This window comes from Festucalex cinctus, chromosome 3, assembly GCF_051991245.1.
Source record: "Festucalex cinctus isolate MCC-2025b chromosome 3, RoL_Fcin_1.0, whole genome shotgun sequence".
Classification (NCBI taxonomy): Eukaryota; Metazoa; Chordata; class Actinopteri; order Syngnathiformes; family Syngnathidae; genus Festucalex; species Festucalex cinctus.
In genome coordinates, this window is record NC_135413.1 from 12,659,045 (window position 1) to 12,683,169 (window position 24,125).

At 41.0% G+C, this 24,125-nt stretch overlaps 1 protein-coding gene across 5 annotated transcripts in view; it reads right to left on the minus strand.

Moving 5' to 3' along the window:
* reln (reelin) overlaps positions 1-17,039 on the minus strand; it is a 114,249-nt gene extending 97,210 nt beyond the window's left edge. For all 5 annotated transcript variants that reach the window (XM_077515883.1, XM_077515881.1, XM_077515882.1 and 2 more), the window contains exon 1: positions 16,528-17,039. In XM_077515883.1, coding sequence (XP_077372009.1) covers positions 16,528-16,780 — 253 coding nt within the window. In that variant the 5' untranslated portion in view covers positions 16,781-17,039. The remainder of the gene's footprint in view (positions 1-16,527) is intronic.
* Between the last annotated feature and the right edge of the window lie 7,086 nt (positions 17,040-24,125).

Genomic DNA, 24,125 nt, shown 5'->3' on the forward strand with positions numbered 1-24,125 from the left:
ACCTTCTGGCACCATCTTGGCCTGCTGGCACTGCCATCTGCTGTGAGATACTCAATCAAAAGCAACCTATTGGACACCGAGTTTCTACAGGTCTGCTTAATGACAACATGTCCAACACTTTTTGCATAAGGCTCCAAACAGTTTATCCCAGAGGACCAGTTTACAAAAGCTCTTGCAACAGTAGCCAGAGATTCCAAAGTGCATCATTACTGTATCTCTAACAAGGTTCCCGTCTTCCTTAACTTGGCTTCGCTTCACCCTTGCAACAGCCGTGAAGTCACAAGCCTTCTGTTCTTCACACATAATATGTGTCACAATCACACTTCGTTGTGCTACAATGCAAATGCATAAGTCTGTCTGCATTCATATAAGGCTGTGCAACAAAATATCAGACATGAGTAAGCACAAGTGTTTAACATCATTCTGCTACAAAGACTTGGTAGAAAGTTATAGCGGTTTTAACAGTTCTTTGCATTTCTGCTTAAAATTGACTTAACCCAAGGTCAAGCAGAGCTGACATAGATTTTGTTAAGCACATATTAGCATTAGCTTAAATTATATTCATGATTGTGACATGTCTGCTACATCATGGATCCACACACAAATTGACTCTGCATGGAGTCTATTGAAGTGGTGTCTCCACGAGGGAAAATGCTTTTCTCTTAATGGTCACTCATGTTTATCCTTTACATTCACACTACGGGGTCCGATGTCCTAAGCCTCATTCAACCCCATTGCTCCACTTCCCAGTCATGATTGTATACAAAACTGTGGCATAGGATGAGTTCTGAGAGGCTTAAAGAAATCTGGTATAAAGTGTGCAGTCATTTCTTATCCTTGGGGTATTTTGACAAAAACACGTCACTGACATGGTATTAAAACACCAGAAAACAGTTTGAAATTGTGAAAAAGAAATTCTACATATGCCCGCTTTAAATCCTGATAGGATGACATGGAAATTAGGGGCAGAGGGCATGTAAGAACCAAAAGGCAACAAAAGATCATAGATTTGCTGTATTAATATCCTGCACATGAAACAAAACACAATCAGCATATTATTCAGCAATAGATGCAGTATTAGCGGTTGTTGCAAATGGTTATATTGGATTAGGGTTCAGGAACGCAATGATTTGTTCCCTCTGTCGCTTGGTGACTGCCAGGACTGGAGAGTGAGCTGTCCTCATGATCAACACCATGTGTTCTGCAGACCAAGACACAGCCTCAGATTGCAGCTTGTCCAGCACCCTTCACTTACTGTATGTAAGCAATAATGAACTGGTCAAATGACTGCAAAAAGCGACATCGTCAGGAAACAAACTGAAAAAACAAACAGTATACGTACATACTGTACATACTGTAGAAGTTGAAATTACCAGCAGCAAGACAAAATCCGAAGGGATGCTCAAACACAGTCAAGTAGCAAATTGGCTTAAGACACTAAACCACAATCCTGTACAAATTCTGTGGAAATACTGATTTCAGCACAAATGAGGAAATACCACAAATAAAATGAACATTCAAACTGGAATAATACTCATTGGAGCACAAACTTCTGCTGTGGTGGGATAATCCTTATTTAGAATTTGGATCGACACCGACTTGTACACATTCATGAATTTTCATTTTTCAAGCTTCAAGCATCAGCGATATCTGTCTAAATTTCAAGTTTTATCTTCTTGGTTTATAACCCACTCTTCCTCCAAGTTTGGTGAAATCAGTTAAGTAGTTTTAGTGTAAATCAGGTACCGCACACCAAAGCGTACAATTGCAAGCAAAACCTCAAGATCAATGAAAAGCTGGCACAGTTGTACAAGTACAAAACAAACAGAAATGGATAAACACCCAAGTGTTCCTCCTTCCCGTATGACCTGCTCCACTGGGAGCCTCCCTAATAGGAAACAAGAAGAAGGTAATCTGGGCCAACTTGTCAACCGTACAACCTCATTGCCTCTCTCACACCAAGGGGCAAACCCAGCAATCCCACTTTGGCCACGCTAAACAACTTGACCTCCTTTTCTTTATTTCCCACAGTTGGACTGTCCCCAACTTCCATTACCCCAGTGCTGCCTCACAACTTAGCGAGCCGTGACCGCACAACTCCCGACAGTGAGGAGTTGGCATACTGAATGGGAAACTGTATTATGACTCAGCTCAGGTATTAACAGGAGACAATACCCGTTTTGCTAACTCAGCATAATGAAAAAAGTCCGCTTTTTTTTTTCTTTTTTGGCATTGACATAAGTTTTTTTTTTTGGTATCAAAACAAAGTGTTCCCCTTCCTTTGCTAATGTAAATTGACTAGCAAAAAATGCTAATGATTAGTTAGGCTAATGATAAACAACTAGATAAAGTGCCATTTCTGGAGAAATTGTGTAGGAATGCTTGAAAGCTGAATGCTTGTGGAATGGTTGGTGTGGTCTTGACTACAGCACTAGTTTTCCAAGCTAATCTAAAGATTAGCTACAACGTTTTAATTCCAGGAGCATGTGGTTTTTATGACTGGTGCCAGATGCAAAATATTCTCGAAGCCATGGATGGGGAATATCAATGTTGTCGGGCCAAATCGTTGTACCTCCGAAACCATCACTTTTCAGTAGACTCCAAAAATGGCATATTTGTTCAACCAGTAACATTGCATCATCAAGCAGAGCAAGCCATTTTAAACACATTTGATTGGTCAATAATTCGTAAAGTCACCCGTGCATATGGACTGACTGAAAGTATAGATTTAAAAAAATAAAGTAAAAAATAGATTTTCCACATTGCGACTTATGAGGTTTTAGCCCGTCACCAGGGATATGTTTCTCCCCCGAATCTGTTGTGTCATCATTGTTAATGCTTTATGTCTGTTTTCTTGCCTGAAGTCAATTAATCAATCACGAGCTTATCCAGGGCCAACTTTACCTGGTGTCATCATCCACAGAGGTTACAACACTGTTTTGACAAAGGAATAGAAAGTACCGGTATTGGTGCTCAAATGTAGGGAATCTGAGTCCAAATTTATCAGAAAAGATCGACACCACTGCAACACTCACTAAATATACAGTATGTGTTTTGGTACTACAAACATTCTTGAGGTTTCCAGTTTAGTGGATATGGCAAGAATGACTTCTGGCTGTTTATTTACTGTAACCCTTCGGTTCACGCCACCATTGTTTTAAGAGATATTCCCTTTTGCAACATCACATTATACATTAAATCATGTGTGGGGGAAGACCACAGTCCATGTCATTAGTGAAATGTTAAACACGTTAACTAGAAATGCATGGTTGGAGTTGACCACAAATATATCCCCAAGGTATCTTCCAATTGTTTATAACAATCAATCCAAGCCATTAAATACTTCCAAATCTTTCTCAGACACATCCCTGGGGTATTACTTTTTACTGCGTTTGCCTGTATTTGCAGCCCTGTCCAGCTCACTGAGGCTTAACAGAAAAGTTTAGCATTGTCTGCACTTGCGTTAACTATTTACACATCCTTATTGGATGAGACATCTAAATGCTCTTTTTAATGTTAGTAAATGACATAACTATATGTTCTTTTCCAAATAATTAAGTGAGAAGTGACACCATCAAAGAATTAATGAGGATGTTTTGCTTACTTTACATTTGTCTAAACTACAAAGAACTGGCACGATACAGTATCTGGCTTTTCAACATTACACAGTAAGTCAGTATAGATTACTTTCTTATTTTGAAATTTGTATTCCATCTTGAATCAAGCACAGTGGGGGAAATAGCGTAATTTATAGTTCTGTACAGTCAATGAATCATTTAGCTCAGCAACTCAAATAACAGATGTCATCTAACTATCCATTAAAAACAACTCCGCCAATAATGATGTGACTGTTTCAATAGTGGTTAGTCAGAACAATGAATATTTTCACATCTTCGAGACAGTGCACAGATGTCATTCAGCCTTAAATGATGACTCTAATTTATTTGCTCAATCTTGAAGCTCAACAGGAGATTGGCTCTTAATGGAAGTGGAAGACATCCTGCTTGTTGGAAAGGAAGAAGCAATATTTTGCATCTCTTTTCCCCTCTCTTCTCCTTGCTCCTTCTGGCGTCAAGGTTACAGATCATAGCCAGCTTGGTGAACTATTGACATGAGTAAATGTGCCTCCATAGCCCTTAGGTATAAAACAATTGAGTTGAATGAAGAAAAGCTGAAGTGAGCAATGTGAAGGGAGATGTGGTGCATAAATTAGAGGGGAGGGATTGATTTGTAATTACAAGCACTAATTGGAGTAATTAAAGACAACAAGGTACTTTTTTCTGATGCTGGATCCTTTTAAAAGCCTTTTCCTTTATTTCTAATTTAATTGAACCAATTAGAAAAGTGGCGGCACGGTAGTCGAGTGGTTAGCACGTCCGCTTCCCAGTTCTGAGGTCTCCGGTTCGAGTCCAGGCTTGGACCTTCCTGGGTGGAGTTTGCATGTTCTCCCCGTGCCCGCGTGGGTCTTCTCCGGGTACTCCGGTCTCCTCCCACATTCCAAAGACATGCATGGCAGGTTAATTGGGCGCTCCGAATTGTCCCTAGGTGTGCGTGTGAGTGTGGATGGTTGTTCGTCTCTGTGTGCCCTGCAATTGGTTGGCAACCAGTCCAGGGTGTCCCCCGCCTGCTGCCCAGAGCCAGCTGAGATAGGCGCCAGCACCCCCCGCGACCCTTGTGGGGAATAAGCAATCAAGGAAATTGATGGATGGATAATTAGAAAAGTGTGGTGGTAATTAACATAGGCCTATTTAATTCCCAGCCTTTTTTCTTCAAGCCAGACCATGTAAGATCATCTCTATAAACACACTTAGTAAAATAGAGCAAGAAGCAAGAATCTGGATTATTCGCTACAGTGAACCAAGTAGCAACTGTACAGTTTAGTTAAGAACTATACATTCTAAACTAGTTTGTATTTTCTCTTCCAGAGAAGTAAATTCAGAAAATAATGCATCATTTCAAAATTAAGAACGAGACAGTTGCACATACTTACTTACAGTATGGGTGGTTCTGATAAAGTAAGTAAAATGGCTGCGAACCTAGTTTAAGAGTCTTTTTTTTTTTTTTAAATAATTCATCAGATTTCATTTGACTATTTGCAATATTGTATATATACTGCAAATATATATATATATATATATATATATATATATATATATATATATATATATATATATATATATATATATATATATATATATATATATATATATATATATATATATGTCTGTTGTGTTCATGACATGACGGCGCTCCCATATAAACAGAGCCCTTTATATGCTTAAAATGCACCCATTTCAAAAACGGTTGTTACTAATAAACTGGCAGAATGTAAATACAGCATATTATGGTTTAATCGAGTTTCACGCTGTCTATTACTAAACAATACGTCAGCAGAATCAATGTAGAAAGTACATCTTGAGTCAATGAGGAAGTGTCGATGATTTGCAACTCTACTTAAACTTGTGCAACTAAATAAAATGTTTCACTTTAAAATACGTTAACGTGTTTAAACAAACTCCTTTGTTTATATAGCAAAGACATATGGAATTTTGTGCTTTGCGAAAGAAACAACAAACAAATTGTAGTGTTCATGCCACCGCCACAGATGTAGGCCATTGTTTGTTTGTTTGTTTGTTTGTTTGTTTGTTTGTTTGTTTTTTATTTAGAGCTCAGTGTTATTCATTTAGCAGCCTTTCTGAGTCAACATATCATCATCATCATCATCGCTTGTCTTTTTCTTTTCACTATTCAGAGGTAATTTTCCATTCATATTTAGTCATTTGTACATTTATGTTTTTTGACTGTAGGAAGAAACCTGGGGTAATTCACGCTAGTATGGGGAGAACAAGCATACTCCAAACATGAATGCCGGAGCACGGATTCGAGCCACCAACCTCAGAAATGTAATACAGGCAATTAAAGTTAAACCAAACTGTATGAAGCTAACTGATGACACAAATCTGTGGGGTCTGAAGTTATATAGCATTTATGTGGGGATGGTGGATATTTCACACAGAGTATTAGGAGAATTAGATATTTTCAGACCCCTGTAAACACCAACCCCCTCACCCATGCTGTCACTTTGGACAGGAGGATGTTTGAGCTGTGCATGCGAGGGGCTGTGTAATCTGCCTCTGCCAGCCTGCCAATTCGAGCACTAGTGGGCCAGGCTTTTTGAAGGGGGCCGGTGCTGGAAAAAAAGGGGGGTGTGAGGCTAAGGCTAATCCGCGAGCGCCACGCGCCGAGTCACCAGCACCCTGCTAGTTGCACCACGTCGCCTACTGTGTAGTGAGTCTCCTGAGGCGCGACAAGACCCGCTGAATGCTATCACCACAGACGACACGTTGCCCCCCCTAGTAGGGATTACTGAGCTGTCAGGCACCAGGGGGAGGTTCCAGGTTCCTGAGTGGGAGAAGAAGTGGCAAAGGGAGGTGGACCATCCACCAACAGAAGCTCCATTCTCTGAGAGGAAGAGGCTGTGGGTATGGTTGACACACTAATCAGCAGCGACTGGGAAACTACTGCATAAAAAAACATGGCAATCACTCGGGGTGACGAGGAAGGAGGAGATGGTTCAAAGTGCACCCAAAGGACACTTAGTTGGCCACCAGGAAAATGAATACAGGGCCATTGTTATGAGGGAGGCATTAGCATGACTTTGCATAAACACACAGTAGTGCGTACGTGTGCTGAGAAATGACAAAACAATGGTGTGGAGGAAAAGGGGAGGTTATGTGTGCAACAAAAAAAATGTTAAATGTTGCACTAATATGTAGAAAAACTCGCTTTTCTTTGACTATCTGAAAGATGCACCAATTTTGCTGTCATGATGATGTCATCGATGATACACTATGACGCAATGACTGGTTCTTAACTTGGGTTCAATGAATTAGTCCCAGGGGTTCAGCGGAGGTCAAAACTAATATTTTTGTGATGATAGGCCCCACTTGGCCATCACCGGCTGCAGTTGATCACGCTTACTTGGTTGGCCTATCTGTGCTGCAGGGAATTTGGTGGACTCACTAGTCGACTTTTGACTGTTGTGATGGTACGTTGTGTGCATCCTTTATTGTTGTAATCCTTTCATAATATGTCGAGCAGAACAAGAAAGTGGTCGGACAAATATGTGCAATATCAGGTCACTTGTATAACAGAACGTCTGGTGTTCCACAAGGTTCATTTCTGGGGCCTCTGGTTTTTTCATTGTTTTGCTGTATTTGTCATGGTTCGGTTCTCAGCCCTGTTGTGCTCTTGTGTGTGTGTTTTCAGTGCCAATTACGAGGGGGGCGTTTCCCAGCCCCACACCTGCATCAAGTTGGCAATCAAGACTTTAAAAGGACTCCGAGCAGCACTGCACGCTGTCGGATTATTATTTGCTCACCATTGTGTCCAAGTGTTCTCCGCGTTCTCCTGTTTGGTAAAGTTTTGAATCTGCTGTCGTCCTTAGTTTAGTTTGTATTCACGTGTGTATATCCGCGTCGCCTTTTGTTTGTATTTCCGTGTTGATTGATTCCGTGTGCATTTCGAGTAGTCCTTGCCGGTTGCAAGTGTTTTGAGTTTTTCTAGTCCTTGCCTTTTGCAAGTGTTTTTCGTTACGTTAGTTATCCTTGCCGTTTGCAAGTGTTTTGGTTATGTTATTCCTCCTTGCTGTCGCAAGTGTTTTTTGTTCCGTTCGCGTTCCTTGCCGTTTGCAAGTGTTTTGTGTTCTCTATTCCGTCCTTGCCTTTTGCAAGTGTTTTGTGTTACCTCCGTGTTCCTTGCCTGTGTGCAAGAGCACTTCTGTTAACCTCGTGGTCTTGCCTGCGAGCAAGCTTTGTTCCCTCGGTTCATCCAAAGGAATAAAACGAGATTGTTTTCCTCCTCTGAGCCTGCGTTTTTGGGATCAATTCTTTATCGACTCAATCGAGTCATCACAGTATTTGGGTTCTATCTTAAACCAAACGTTGGGGACTCAAATTTCTTGCCGTAATATAGCTTTAATTTTTCTTAATTTTACTATTAATTGTATTGTGCACGTGCTTTATGATGATTCACAAAGAATGACCTCAAGTGTACATTAGATGCTGAGATTGCGAGGGAACGCAAAATGTTTTGCGAGGGAACGCAAAGTTGTTGTTTTTTCTACCATGTCACCTTAGGGGCTCCGTAAGAATACAATAACAATGACTACAACTCTTTTTTTAATTCAAGGTGAAGAGAACCAGATATCATGAAAAGGCTACTATTCCTGTTCATTTTGCCCACCAGTAATCCCTATACCTACATTATGTTTTGAATTAAAAAAACAAAAAAACAAAACCCATTTTATTTCACAATAAGGAAGGATTTTATGAATGTGCATAATAGGAAACAGGTGGGGTTCAGCACCCTGTTTTCAGATTTTATATAGTCAGAGCACCTTTGTTCATATAGTGTACGTGTAGTTATCTTTTTTTTTTATTCAAGAAACTGTAAAAATGCAAATCAGAAATGGCAATTATTTGACAGATTTAGCACCAAAATTTTAAATTCAAGTTTTCACTGTAAAGTTGTATCAATCAATCATTCAACCAATCAATAAATCAATCAATCAATCAACCTTTTATTTTTTTTTTATTTTTTTTTTTACTTGTTCTCATTGACTGGAGCCGATCGCAGCTGAATTTGTGTGAGTGGTGGTGTACATACATTCTGTTCACATTCTGAAGCCTCTCATGTCCATATATGATAAATTTGAATTTCCACAAATCAATACCAATGGTATGTCCCCACTACGTTTATTATACACATTGTTAAACAATTCAAAACTGTTTAAACTGAAAAACCTTGAAAACTAATTAACTCCACTCTTTGTGAAGTGTCGTAAAACTCTGCCTCCTTCATCACTGTGACATTATGTTGCCTCAAGATTTTACATCTAAATGTATTTTAGATGATAATGAGTAAAGATAGCGATGTTAGTTACAATTGAGTATGCCATTAAAAATGGATAACCCTAAAACTTTGGTGCAGAAGGAACTTGTCAACCATGAAAGTAAGTGCGTGCAGATTCATTTAAGCTTTAGACAACTCATCATTTTATTTATTGCATCATTCATTGCTCTAAGAGTTGTGCAAAAGAGTTTTGGAAGATGATTTGAAAACATGTAACCACAGTCTTTTGCCTTTGTGATGTAGTGAAAGCTGCTTTTTGTCTTGGCAGAGGTCGGTGTGAGTGCAGACTGTGATCAATGACTGCAATAAGTTTGCCTTTTTTTTTTTCTTTTTTTTTTAAGTTAGCAATTCAACATAATTTTGGGCTGGTGTTCTGTTGATGTCCATTTCACTTGAATGATGTGTTGTTTGGTTAACATTTTGGTATTATTTCCTGAAAAGTAATGACCTTGGGTATATGAAGATGTGAATGATGTTCTTAAAAAAAAAAAAAAAAAAAAAAAAAAAAAAACAGCAATGCTTTTGTGCTGCAAAGTGCGGAAAATAATATTTTGGATGGGTTGTTTAGTGAAATTTTTGTGGATGCTTATGCTGCCTGAAACATAATCCTTCACGAACCACAAAGAGGCACAGGGGAAGCAAGTGCATGCTTGAACCGCAGCAGCCTTGCGTCTATGTGTGCAGCCCAGTTTGTAAATCAACAGACACGCATGCTCTTCCGCATCCTGAAAGTACTTACACCCACTCATCTGCCCACTAATGAAAGTTACTGAAAACACAATTTGCATTTGCTTGTTAAGAGCTTGCATGCTTTGGCTTGAAAGAAAAAAGGAAAAAAAGAGTCCATTGAGGAAACGGACAATAAAAAATGTAAGAGGCAGAGCTCAGTGCCGCTTGCCTAAATAAGACAGGAAGAGGAACACACCTCATCACAGAGATGCACTCGATGGCTTCTTGCTTTTCAAGCAAACCTGCAGCACACAAGCTGGTTTAAAAAAAAAAAAAAAAAAAAAAAAAAGGATGATTGGGGAAGATTCTTTCAGCAATGCAACATTCAGTTCTCAAACCTTTTCACAGCAGAACCTACAGACTGCCACTTTACATACAGTAAATGTCAATCACCTGCCAATTATTGGGAAAGGGGGGAATAAAAGCCGAGTCATTTTCCTGCTATACACTGATCTAACGAATTCTAAATTCTGATAATCAGGGCATATCTGTTTAGTTCGCAAAACATCTGACCTGTCTCTTTATAATGATGGATCACCCACTATGAGCTGAGAGCTGCGTGCATGGCCAAGCACGCATGTGTGACAAAGGGGAGATTCCAAGTGCATATCCATTCTCATTTCTTGCCCATCTGCTCCTCCACACAATAGAAACGGACATATCTCAGATAACACAATGCTCTTTAAATGCTTCATCGCCATTCATTGTCCACATCGACGGAACACCCAAACACACGTAGCACGCCCATGCAAACATACTGCACTTGACACATTTCCCTCAACTCAGTGAAGTGACCTATTCAGACAAAGCAGCGGGAGGCTGAGTGACTGAAGAGCTGCGAAGTTAATGAATTCAAAGGGTTCGGTACACTTTAAAGTGCAACTACGCGCCGCATGTTGGTTTTACTTTGCTCACAGGAGAGCCCCATTAAACCATTAGCCCCTGTCCCCTCTCCACTTGTGTCTCTCTTGCCTCCCTTTCAGTCTCCCCTGTTCCCCAAAATTGGATGACTGCATACAAACTAGGCCAGCCTTTTGTTGGTTCACAGACCAATTCTTGCAACAACTCTTTTAAGTAAGCATGCGCTACAGAGAAGTGAGAAGCTGGAGGGAGAAAAAAGATGGAAAAAACTGACCAAAAATAAAAAAATAAAAAAATAAAAAAGGGTCCGAAGTCAAACCCTTAACAGCTCTCAAGATTGTGAGGTGCTGTTGGGTGAGCATGACATCAGACACGAAACTAAAGTGACAACAGACGACACTAGTGCCATTTTGGCATGTAGCAACTAACAACTTGAAGATGGGAGCAGTGCTTCCATGACATCTCTGTGTTGCTTTACTGATAAGGCCAAGTGCCTGGTCTGATAACATCGGCTTTTCCAAAGCCTAAACAAGGCCTTGTGCTGCTGACCTTTGCTTCAACATGGCTGCCGTGTTCTTCTACAGAAATAAATCAACAGTGTTTGCAGAAAAAAAAAATTGGAAAAGACTTGTAATGAAGGTGGCGGGCTTGTGAACAGCCGAAAAGATTTACTATCATCTGACAGGTAATCATCGGAAGCTGGTTTTACAAGTGGAGAAAACACTGTACACCTGTTTTGGTTTAATAACTTGTTTAATTAACGAAAAAAGGAAAAAAAAGAAAAGACTCCTCTAATCCTGAATTTAGTCTATTAACTTACTCTGGATCCCTTCAGAAACCATTGACCAGCAACTTTCTCATTTGAGACTGAAAATCTGGGCCAGCGTTGTTGTCCCTTTCAGATATTTAGCACAAATCAGGAGAATGTCCATGCCAGACATGTTCTCACACACCAGAAATTGTATGTTTGTTGTATTTGCAAGGCGTCGTCAGGGTAAGCACTAATTTATTCTGTGGTCACCCGGTCTGTTTATGATTTGGACACAAACAATAGAGTCTTTTGCTGTTTCCAGCATTTGTTGAAACATGCGACTCCTCCAGTTATCATTTTTGAACATATGTTTGAAAGCAGCAATAGAGTAGTTATGCCCAAGGAATATCTTCTGAGATGCTCTATATTAAAGACGCATTGCTGACTAGCTTGAAATGAATGTCTGATCGCACAAGACAACAATGTACTATAACTCCAGACATTCTTACATTGTTTATGATATAGCATGTACTGTACCTTACAAGTTGTGAAACCAAATCAGGTTTCAATATTAGGGTCAGCTCAATTGAAACTATTAACTGTCTTTTCAATGACATTCATACGATGAGGAAAAACTAACTTCACCAGAATTGGAGAAAGGGATCACATTTTTGGCCTTTAAGACCTTGGATTCTATTACAAACCCACAATATTTGAGTATCTTGAGGAAAAAACAAAACAAAAAAAACTGTGATCTGTGCCGTGCGGACAAAATGAAATTTCTGGAGTGAGAGACAGCCAACTGAAATTGAAAACGATGAATCCAATATGTTTCCCCAGTGGGTGACAAAGTTAAATTGTGTGTAGAAACAAATTTTGATGTCATTATTATGCATGATGGATAATGAGTACAAAATAGGCCAACATCATATGCCAAGTGACATTTTAAACAAAAGACCAAAACCACTTTAGACAAAAATGACGTCATATTGGCGCACTGGGCTGACATAACCCGGCTTTGAAGAAGCTGACACAACTATGACTTTCACAACAACTGAACACATCATGTCAAACAAGGGTGCAATCAACAAACTGCAGCAAATCCATCAACGTAACAAAAAGCATCTGGCCCCATTCTTGCTCCAGCACATCCATTTTTCCAGCTTATTCACTACTGACTTACAGGACACCTCTTCCCCACAAATGTTTCCAATGGGCTTTCAAATTGTACTGCATGACTTATGAAAATCAGTTGGGCAATGTTATCTAATGTAATTACTATCAAATAAATTTGAGCTTTTTTTGTTTTTGTTTTTTTCCAAACATGTTGCTGTATAGGGAACATTTTTACAGTGATGATATCATAGTCAACAAGAGATAACGTAGATTGATCTTTAGTACAGTGACTAAATGGTTGTCTTTTCAGTTCATGCCACAGTGCCCTCATGACGTAAAAAAAAAATAAAAATGTAAATTTCTCAATGGGAACCTTCATCCAGATCTCGTCCCTTGGTCCATCCATTTGGCTGGAAATTCATTAACCAACCAAGAAATCTGTTTCCCAAGTGTTGCAAATGACCTGTTGGTTATTTTGAGGACAGTTCCGATCCCAACGTGACCTTCCTGCGCTACCCTCCTGAAGATAAGTGCAGACGTGGGCAGCGTGATTGTTCGTGTGAGTGACACCTGCTTTTGTCTCGCGCAGACCTGAAGAGCACACAATCTTTTCATTGCTCCTTCTCTTTCGTTTCCAAAAACTCTATTTCTCTCCGCATTTTGTTTTCCCACCACAATTCTGGCAGCAGTTGCGGCGCTAGCAGTAACCTTTCTTGACCATTGCATTCTGATAACTTAATACAGTAATCTACAGCACGCACACACAGTGCACTGCCCACACATCCCAGTCTTATCGCTTCGCAGCAACACTGGAGGAGGCAGTGAGGTCAGGTCAGAAACTCAATTACTGTAAAGCAAACGGGCCGTGCAGAATCTTACTTCTGCTTGGTGTTGAAAGCTTGGATGTTTTGTTAGGCTTTCACCTCTTTCCATCTTCCTTTAAATGCTTCACCATTTCAGTGTGGCTATCAAACATCCTCTGTAAACATGCTGGGATCGCATTTCTTCGACATTCTGTTGTACAAACCTTTGCCAAACACATGGCCGACATCTCTGATGCCTGCCACCCACCATTTCCTCATGGAGCTCGCTCTCTGGTTAGATCACATGTTGCTTTTGGGAGATTAATTAAACCACGTTTACCAAAAGTGAGGGCCACTGATCTCGTAAAAGCAATTTAGATCAAGCCAAGCCAAATAAATGACAGTTATTCTTCTAGAAATTAACAAATATTAAGTTAGGCAATGGGGCTCATTGTGCATGTGTGAATAACACCTGGATGAAACGCTCAAATAGTGATTGACTAAAGTATCTTTTTCACGGCTAATAACCGCTATTTCTAGCCAATATTTATTTGCAGTAAAGGAGAAAATACTAGTGTCAAAATAAAAAAATTAAAAACTGTTGAAATGCCCACATTTTCTATATGCAGTCAATCAAGTTTCCAAAATGTTTATACATAACTGAAATGTTAAACTTTCACTTATTTTTAATTTCAAACAAAATACAAAAAGTGCACTGTTCCCAATGTCAGCGGCATATTTTATGAAATTTAGTGACAATTTAAATAAATACATAAATGAAAAGCTATGTGAAGTAAGGCCAGTTTTAAATTGACCTCTTAAGCTGCTATCTCACTAAGCTGATCACTTTTTCCCCCGTCCAGTGTTTTGCCTCATTATGGCACCAAACATTTCTGCAGTTTTGACGAGTCAGGACGCGAAGGCTAAATGGCAAATGGACAAGTGGAACATGATGTATTTGAAGTCTAGCAAGATTTTTGCATCTTCTTATTTAACAGGTCACATCTGTGCTTGCTCGCTACCAAATATAATGTGGAAGTAATATTGTGGTTTGAGAGCACACTGATAAATATGACTTTTTGCCCTTGTAATTACAGTATGACCTTGGTTTCATAATTATATTTACTTTTTTTTTTCATTTATTTGCAGTTAATTAAAAACATTAGGTATACTTTAATGTACTACTCGTTTTTTTCTGTGTAATGTGTTTACAGGAAATGCTGAAATACATTTTTAATTTAATTAATAATTAATATTTCCATCCATGCATCTATCTTCTTGACCACTTATTCCTCACAAGGGTCGCGGGGGGTTCTGGAGCCTATCTCAGCTGGCTTTGGGAAGTAGGTGGGGTACACCCTGGACTGGTTGCCAGCCAATCGCAGATAATTAATATTTACTCAAGTCAACTTTATTTGCAAAGATATATGTAGACAGTGAAAAACTGTCTGACCGTGTTCAAAATTTCTTTCGACAAGAAAAATTGTTTGCAACAAATAAAAACTGCTAAATCAGCTTGATCGTCTTTCCTATTTGTTAAAAAAAAAAAAAAAAAAAAAAAGGCTGATGCCGCTATTCGTCAAAAAGCCAAATACCAGTGCCGATAATCACTCTATCCCCGCTCTCAAACCACAATATTTCTTCCACTCTTCCATTTGGAAGCGCGAATGTGCACAGATGTGTAAGTAAGAAGAAGCAAAAATATTGCTTGACTTGGTATAAAGCCTGCCATGTTTCACTTGTTCACTTGCCATTCAGTCTTCCACCCTCCCTAGTCAAACCCGCAGAAATGTAACAATGAGTCGCCATCATGGGCCAAAACACAGGCGGAAAAAGAAAAGTGAGCAGCTTGGAAGCCTGTCGTTTTTCCGTGTAAGCCACGCCGCTCCTATCTTATCGGCTCAATCCTCTCATCGTCATTCAAATCTCCCCCTCACTCCGTGGTCGTATTTAAATCTCTCCCTCCTCCCAGTCCACCACGTTTCTAATGCTAATTATCTAAACCGCTCAGTGCGCGCCATCCCTCCCATCCAGCAGCCAGTTATTCAAATCTTCCCCTCGAAGCCCGGCCTCAGTTAAAAGGTGCTTGACTCAAGCCTTGATCCTTAGGTAATTTCCAGAAAAAGGCTCAAACTGATTCTTCCAAACTACTGGCTTTTCTTGGCCTTCATCATTTCTTTCACAATAAACTGAGCTGACCAGATGCTATTTGAATTCAAGAAGTTTATTTGTTCAGATAACACAACATTGCTAATCAAGAGAGGACGAGTGTTAGAACTCAGCCACATAAAATGAAATGAAACCGGAGAAGAACACACAAATGATGTATATTGTTTTACTTTGAGAGTGAGATCAACTCCGTAATATAAATCAAAGTTGTATACACGACTCTTGAGGAGAGGAGAGTAGCATGGGAACGTGACCTCTGTAGAAGCGTGCTGGCCCGCGAGGGTCACTGTCCGCAGTGTTAAGTAAGTTACGAGAGCCAGTGAAAGGCGACACAGTTGCAGCGATCGTGGGGGATCACTTTTCCACAACCAGGTGCAAGTGCATCAGCGTGGGAAAAGCCCAATTAATCAGTCTCGCACTCCAACCACGGTTTAATTAAACCAAAATGTTTTTTTTTGACGGATCCTTTCTCTCTTTGTCTATTGCCACTCACAGTTTTTGCACACTCTCTCTCTCTCTACTTCTCTCGTTCAGTTCTCTGATGCTTTGGAGAAGCTGCCTACGCACGGAGCATCCGGATCACAGGTTAGTCAAACACTAAAGCTGCTCAAATCAGTATCACTATTTTTTTAAACAGTTACATAAACAACACTTCCAAATAATAAAAACATGATCTAAACTGCACTTTCGCACACAGAAAAGTGCAAGTTACTTGATTGAAATATGTGTTTTGGACTATAAACACAAATAAGTGTAATTTGACATGTAGGTTTGTTGATGTTACTTCTTCACTCCTCCAATGATTTTTTTGTTCTTTTTTAAATTGATCATGGTGTTTTTCAAATGAAATTCAGTATTAAAAAAATAGAGAAAACATGAATTCATATTAAATAAAAAAAGTAAAATTCACAATCAAAAAAAGAGAATATAGTACATCCAAACTACAACAGGGTTCACCATTCCGGTCTTCGAGGTCCGCAGTCCTGTAGATTTTAGTTTCTTCCAACCAACACACCTGATACGAAAGATTAGGATGGTTATCAGGCATGCTGATGAGCTGGTAGTGGGCGGAAGCATCTAACACCTGCAGGACTCCAGACCTCAAGGACCAGAATCGGTGAAGCCTGAACTACAAACATTAAAACGTATGTTTTATTACACTTCAAAAAAAGAAGATGAACACACCTTGGTATTCCTGTCCTGGCGTGTAGGCGGTGGGGTTGCCCATAATCTGAAGGGTGAGCAGCACCTCGCCTCCACCTTCAGCCACCCCAACTCCATCCAGCTCTGCGTGATGTGTGCACAGGAAGAAAAAGGGGTTGAACCGGGGGTAAAAACTCGCAGGGGGCACCCCGAAGTCCATGCTGCCGCTCCCCAAAACCAGGGCCAGCAGGGCACAGCCGAAGGCGCCCCAGAGAGAGGCCCGCGCCGCTGCCATCTTGCCCTCAAAGCGTGAGGGCAAGAGAGTAGATTGGAGGGGAGTGCTGAATGAACGAGCAAAGAGGATACAGGTAGCAGGATTCCAGGGAGAAGCTTTGAGAGTCCACTGATGAGCAAAAAGTCCAAAAGTGCGTGTTTGTGTGTGTTGTGATATGGAGTCAAAGTATGAAAAAGTGTGGAAGAAGCTGGGTTCTTCTGTTGCTTCCTCTCCCTGTCCTACCTTCACTCAGGGAGTTGAGCGCTTCGGCTGCGCTGTCCTGCTCCAGCGTTTAAATACCTCACCCCCTCCCCGTGGCGCGGCTCCCTCTCTCCTCCCTCTCTGCGCTCACCACCAGCTCCGAGACGGCCTCCCCCTCTCCTCCTTCTCCTCACTGTCTATCAATCTGGCTTGTCCTTAAGCTCTTCCTGGTTCTGCGTTCTCCACGGCGTCTTCAAGGCTCAAAAGCACCGCTTTGGCAGCCTGGTAACTCTCTCTTAAAACCTGAAATCTGCATGCAGCTTAGTGTGTGCAAGTCGAACCAGCCCCCCTGATAGATCCCACTCTCCTCTCTTTTGCCTTTGTCTTTTTGCCCATCCACCAGATTGCCTGCTCCTCTCCCAGCCTCTATCACACCTCTTTTCCTCCCACAATCCCTCCCCATTTTCAATCTCCCGCTTTTGCAACCTCTCCATATCTCCTCCCTTCTTCGGCAACGCTACAGTTTGTTTTTCCTTTCCCCCTTCTGTTGCGTCTTTCCATCAGAATCTCCTTTTCCACGGGATTCTCCAACTTTTTTTCCCCCCTCCCATCGCTCCAGCACAGACACCAGCCATTATGTCGCTTTGTAACCCCCACTGGGTCTGGATGAGAGATGAGCATTTCACATGCACACTGTACACACCCAATGCATCTCCCCTTCCTCTTTTTAATCCTTACACGCATGTTCCCAAATGAGGATCTGCTCACTTCAAGGCCATGCACAGACATCAGAGTCACGGCAATAAGCACTCAAACAGCCTATGCCAAGAATAAAGTCAGTCAACGAAATCATTGCTTGAATGGCTACATTGTTGGATTTCATGTATTCTGGCTCAACCGAAAAATAAGAATTATTAAGTAAAATAAAGATGTAAAATTTTCAAATGGAAGTTGAGAGAGGCAAAAGTGTCTTTTTATTTCCGACCTTTCCCAAATGGGGGTTGCGGTTTTAGACAAGACTCCAAGGGCCATATTTTTGGAGACAGCGTACAAACTGTACGGAGTATCTATAAGTCTGGTTTAGCGTGTTTAGGAATTTGGCAGACTACGCTGCCCCCTGCTAGGCATTCCAAAGAGTCAAAGGAGTGACAGCAGGTCTAAGTTGTGGCGCTGGTGTAACGTGATTTTTGTGGATTTGACAAGGTGAAAGTGCAGGCAAGCAGGCTGTAGAGTAAATATCAAATATAAAAGTTGTTTAAATTGATATATTACTCAGGCTGAGGTCGACGTTTCCACCCTCTGGTGGAGGTTCTCATGCATGCAGGATCCACCACACCAGCATCTACTGAAATTCAAAAATAATTTTCTTCTCCCACTGGTCACTGAATCAGGGGAGGTATCCTTCCTTCCTTCCTTCCTTCCTTCCTTCCTTCCTTCCTTCCTTCCTTCCTTCCTTCCTTCCTTCCTTCCTTTAGTCTTTGCTCTGGTCTCTTGATGTCTTCCTAATCCTGAATTCAGACGTATCTGGGGTTGGTGAAAGATTCTAAATTTGTAACTCTGTGGGTGGAGGGTAGTGCCTGGTTGGTGATGGACTTCACTTTGCTTCATCTTTCCTTCCTTTGATCCTCCCTCCGTCCTCCCAACAACTTCATGACACTGGAGGGACTCTGAAGTATCCGGTTAAGGTGAAGGGTCTAAAGTTTTATAACACGCACTTAAAAAAAAAATATATATATATATATATACATATATATATATATATATATATATCCATCCATCCATCCATTTTCTTGACCGCTTATTCCTCACAAGGGTCGCGGGGGCTGCTGGCGCCTATCTCAGCTGGCTCTGGGCAGTAGGCGGGGGACACCCTGAACTGGTTGCCAACCAATTGCAGGGCACACAGAGACGAACAACCATCCACACTCACACGCACACCTAGGGACAATTCGGAGCGCCCAATTAACCTGCCATGCATGTCTTTGGAATGTGGGAGGAGACCGGAGTACCCGGAGAAGACCCACGCAGGCACGGGGAGAACATGCAAACTCCACCCAGGAAGGTCCGAGCCTGGACTCGAACCGGAGACCTCAGAACTGGGAAGCGGACGTGCTAACCACTCGACTACCGTGCCGCCCATATATATATATATATATATATATATATATATATATATATATATATATATATATATATATATATATATATATATATATATATATATATATATATATATATATATATATATATATATATATATATATATGTATATGTATGTATGTATGTATGTATTGCACACACTTCTTACTCACACCTTTTGTTTAAAGCTCATTGCCATGGACATTTGCACATAGGTCCAACTCGATCGATTATGTAAAACCCGAATGGCCGGGAAAATTCCTCGAAGAAAAGCTATCCAAGGTTTTCCAAGACGCCAAAGAATACGTTTGTTTACAAACAAGTTACACTGCCTAATGTTAGCTTGGATAACCTGTAAACTATGTGTGAGATCAGGTCGGTGTGTGCTGATTCTGTACGATGTGGTTAAACGCGCGCACACGCACGCACACGCCCACAAAACATCAAGCTGGACTCACACTCTGACTGGCTGTGTCGTGTCCAAACAGACGGCCTGAATCTCAGCAGGAGCACATTCAGGCCAGATGCTTTCACATGGCTAAACCCCCGCATACCACACAGACAAACAGAGGTTAAATGCATATGTAATCTCAAACAAACCACACACTGTAACCTTGCCCATGTCTGCTTCTTTTCGTTTGACAGCATGAATGGTGTGTTTTTTGTTTTGTTTTTTCGGTTCAAGTGAAGCAATTCACCTGCCAGACGAGCTGCTTCTCCAACACCAACACAAGCTAGCGTATGTGTACACACACACAGGAAGATTGGCAGGCAGGAAAATATTTATAAAAGCTTCACTTCGTCTGTCTTTCTATTCTAACATGGAGTTCACTTATTATGAAATAAGTCAATATGTTGTGAAAAAATACAAATGTTGGATTGGTTTTAAGAAAATGGTCCTCCAAGCATAGCTTAGGAGCCCTTGAACAAGGCACATAACTTTTCCAATCTTTCTGAATGACAGAAAGCTGCTCTGCATGGCGCGTTCACAACTGTGATAGATTGGCTGCAGGAGTCACATATAGTGAGCAGGTGAATTCTTTCAGGTATTGGAGGATCATTTAACATGTCATTTGTACATGAAGTTCAGACTCAATCCAGGCCCTTGCTGCATGACATCAGCAGACTAAATGAAGCGATGCAAAGAAGCATGATAAGTGGCAGGTGTGCGACTATTTCACAAGTTTGTTTTACTATGTCCATGTTAACCATGAACACTGCATTGCTTGCTGTGATGATAAAGCGACAAGCAGCATATGTTAGCAAGGCGTTAACTTTTCCAAGGATGTATATACTCCCAGAGGTCCTACAAGGTCAGTTAGAGGACCAGTGTGCCGAGATTGAGGAGAGAGGTGAATGGTTATCTCAGTCACAACCAGCTCTAAAGCTCTTTATCATTTAGTACTTTTAATTAACTTGCTGGCAAACTTCTTAAAGAGCTCAGGCTGGAAGTTTTGAATGCACTTTCTTCCTTTCTGTCATGTTGCCATGCTCCATAGCAGGATGGAGAACAGAACACCATGTAAAATAGAATTTAGTTTTAGACTTTTCTTATCAGCAAGATTCAGTGTGAAGTGCCAATTACTAGGAGCATACATTTGACAGAAGTTTTTAAATATCTCGCTGCACATTTGCACACACACATCATTCAAGGTCTATTGTTGTGAGGCCACTGCAGCTGATGCAATATATCGCACATTTATAAACAATCCTTCATATTTCTATTGTATTCAGGCAATTTAGGGTTGCACGCCTTCAGTTTAGTTTCACGTTTTTTAGTTTTTCTCAAATATTTCTTGAGAGAAAGAGAGTGGGAACAGGAGCAAAGGAATACTTTAGGAAGTCTGTTTAAATGTGTTGAACGTGATTGGGAGGGTTAAAATTACATAAAAAATGTGTTATATGGTGTCTCTGTATTGTGGTTTTTCAACTATGGTGGGTGGGTCTGGAACGTATTCCGTTGATAGAACGGGATATTGCTTGCCTCGTTTTAGAGTACTTTTATGTTTCAAATTTGCCATGATAAGCAGCACATTTAAAAAGAATACATGAAATGTTTCACTCATTTTTACTGCTGCCCTGGTTTGCTGCAAAAATACTACCGGTAGCCTGCATTGAGTTTGAGAGAAATAAATAGACAATGTCAAGATTCTGATACAAAAGCCCCAAAAATAATGGAGTCATAAGTATGACTTGTGCTGTGTAATAAAAAAGTTGACAACAACAACATATTTGCTACCATGGACTTTTGGAACTTGAGCAGAACCCAGATGAAAACTGGATGAGACAAAATGATGGCACACACACACATAACACCCTCCCTCCCAGTTTTTAGTTTGTTTGTTTTTTTATTTTGGTAATATTATGGGCTGTTTTGAGGCTTGTTTTTTCCACGAAGATTGATAAGCAAGTCAATTGATAAGCTTAAAGGGACACTTTACTTATTGATCCATTTTTAGCAGCAAAAAGTTGCTACTTTTTCAATAATTAATTTGGTGACGTGATTATTTTTTTATGTACATTTAATAACTTTTAAACCATTGTTAAAATGAATCGAACGCCGGCATGTTTGTTACACGTGACTAAATAACCCGGATGTTTACGTCACTAGTGTGTAAACGCTACACTATGGAAGCACTATGCAACGCAGCCGTGCATCTAGCGTCAAACCCGGAAGGATTAAACCTTATCGCTTCGAGCCAACACGACAAAATAACACTACCGAAGGAAAGTCTGCCTTGGATGTGAAAGTTGTGGCGCCAGATGGTCTTTTCGGGCACAAAATAAACTTTGACGAACGAGTGAATCAGGCGGGGGGTGAGTGGTGCTCGTGCGGGAGCTGCAGGAATGGACAATCCGCTAATGAATGTGTGCTGTCTGGAAATGAAAGAACTCGAGGATCGGTTCCTTGCGGACAATCTCAACTGCATCCTGGAACATCAGACATTCAACATGGCAATACTAAATAGACATTCTCAGGATAGCTTTGGTTGCGATGAAAGATGTGAAGAAGAAAAGTCTTGGAGGAGCAAATATCCAACAGGTAAAGTGACACACAGTACGAGCAATGCAAAACGTGTGGAACTGACGAAATATTTCAGGAAAAAGAAAAAATAGTAAAATTAAATGTATCGTCGTTACAGCACCCAACCTCCCCTAGCTGTTTTTTTTTTTCTTTTTTGCGTAGCGTCCCACTGCGGTCAGGCCAGCCGCCACTCGAAAAGACGAAGTCAAGCCAGCCGCCCCAACGATTGTTAATACTGTGCATTACGGTAACGTGCCGACGTGCCCCTGCGTTGGCCACCTTCAAATGAATTATGAAATAAAACAGTCCGTGCAGTATAATAACCAATGCCCCCCCCACCCCCGAAACATGCCTACCTTTCGCTTTAAATTTGCTTCGCTTCTCCGAGATCTTTCAGTGGCCGTAGTAAGACCTCGATTTGTGCCGGCTGTTGTGAGAGTGAAGGCTCCGTGTTGCTAGCAGTTGCGGCTCCTCCATCGGCTTGATTATTTCCCACGTCTGGTTCTTTAAAGATACTCGGTACTGCGTTGGGCTTTAGTATTAGGCGTGTGGCGTACCCCATCTCAAATTGTAACATATATTCGAAGTCCTCATGCCTGAAATGTTCGCTGCGCGCACGCCTGCTTGTCCTTCGGGAGGTTGACAGCACTTAGCAAACAAACCATTGTCTACTCAAGTAGCTTTTTTTTTTTTTTTTTTTTTTTTTTTGGGGGGGGTCTCGCGGGTTTTTCCTTGCCGACGCCTTGCAAAATTTTGCAATACAGTAAGGCATAAGTGACAGTTTGTGTCCTCCTCGTTGTTATGTCTGCGTGAACTACTGTTCCCCAAGCGAGTATACACACTAGTGACGTCACCACTTGGGGGCGTTGCAACACGGAAGTACTTCTATGTTGAAAAAAGTTAAATAAATCAATATAGGAGTGTATTCTTCAGCTCTTATGCATGTTTCGTAGCTATACTAACTATTTACTGCCAATCAAGCCATACATGTAAAATTAAAGGAGCCTTCCTTTAATGGAAAAAGTGGTGCTTAAAAGACTAAACTTAGAGTTGACCATCTAGAATATGCATTACATTATTTGATTACTCTACATAATAATAGGCTTGTTCAGGTCCATGATCAGATGCCTTTTTACATGGACCCAGACCGAACGGATCTTTTTAATTGAAACAGCAATGATTGCTGTCATATGACAACCACGTGTACCATAAACAATAAAACTGCCTCATGAGTAACAAAATCTGAAATCAATATAGTTCTGTACTGAAATGCAAATTTATAGTTACCCTGTTTTGACCGGCAAAAAGGAATTAGCAAACCAGCTCAAGACGTTGGGCCTTATTTTCATGCTCAGCGCAAGTCAAGTACAAATTGTAGTCGTGCTTTGGGAGAGTTTTCTTTCTTTTGGTATTTTTCCTAGACGGGCGCAGCTAGAAGGGGGTGTTTGCGCGGTTGTCCGACTTGTTTGCTGTCCAAAGGAAGCGGCTCTCTCATTCTCTTTCAATTCAGAGCAGAGAGAAGCGTGCGGTGAACATGGCATGTAGATGCAAGAGTACATTAAAAAGGAAGTGCAAGAAGATCTCCACTTGCAGATGATGTCAAGTCGGCAGCTGTGGAGCAGGCACGCGGAGACCGACTTCCCGGTCGTGCGCGCGCGCGTGTGCCAGGTTTTGGTGATGATTGTCTCCATGTAGGTCCTGTCCTACATCCATTCCGATTACACCAGGGCCATTCTCTTGGCCATGCACTCACACACAGACACACACCAATACTTAAACACACATACATAGTGTGCAACTGGGGGCGATCGTTCTCCATTATAAAAACTAGGTCAGGGAGGAATGGGGCAGTAATTATTTTTATCATTATTAATTTCCACCTCCAGGTTGCGCCAGGGCTTTTTTGTCCACTTCAATCTTCATTTCAGACCCCCCGCCTGCATCCATATACACACACGCACCACCATCACCACCACTCTTAATACAGGCTGCGTGCCAAAC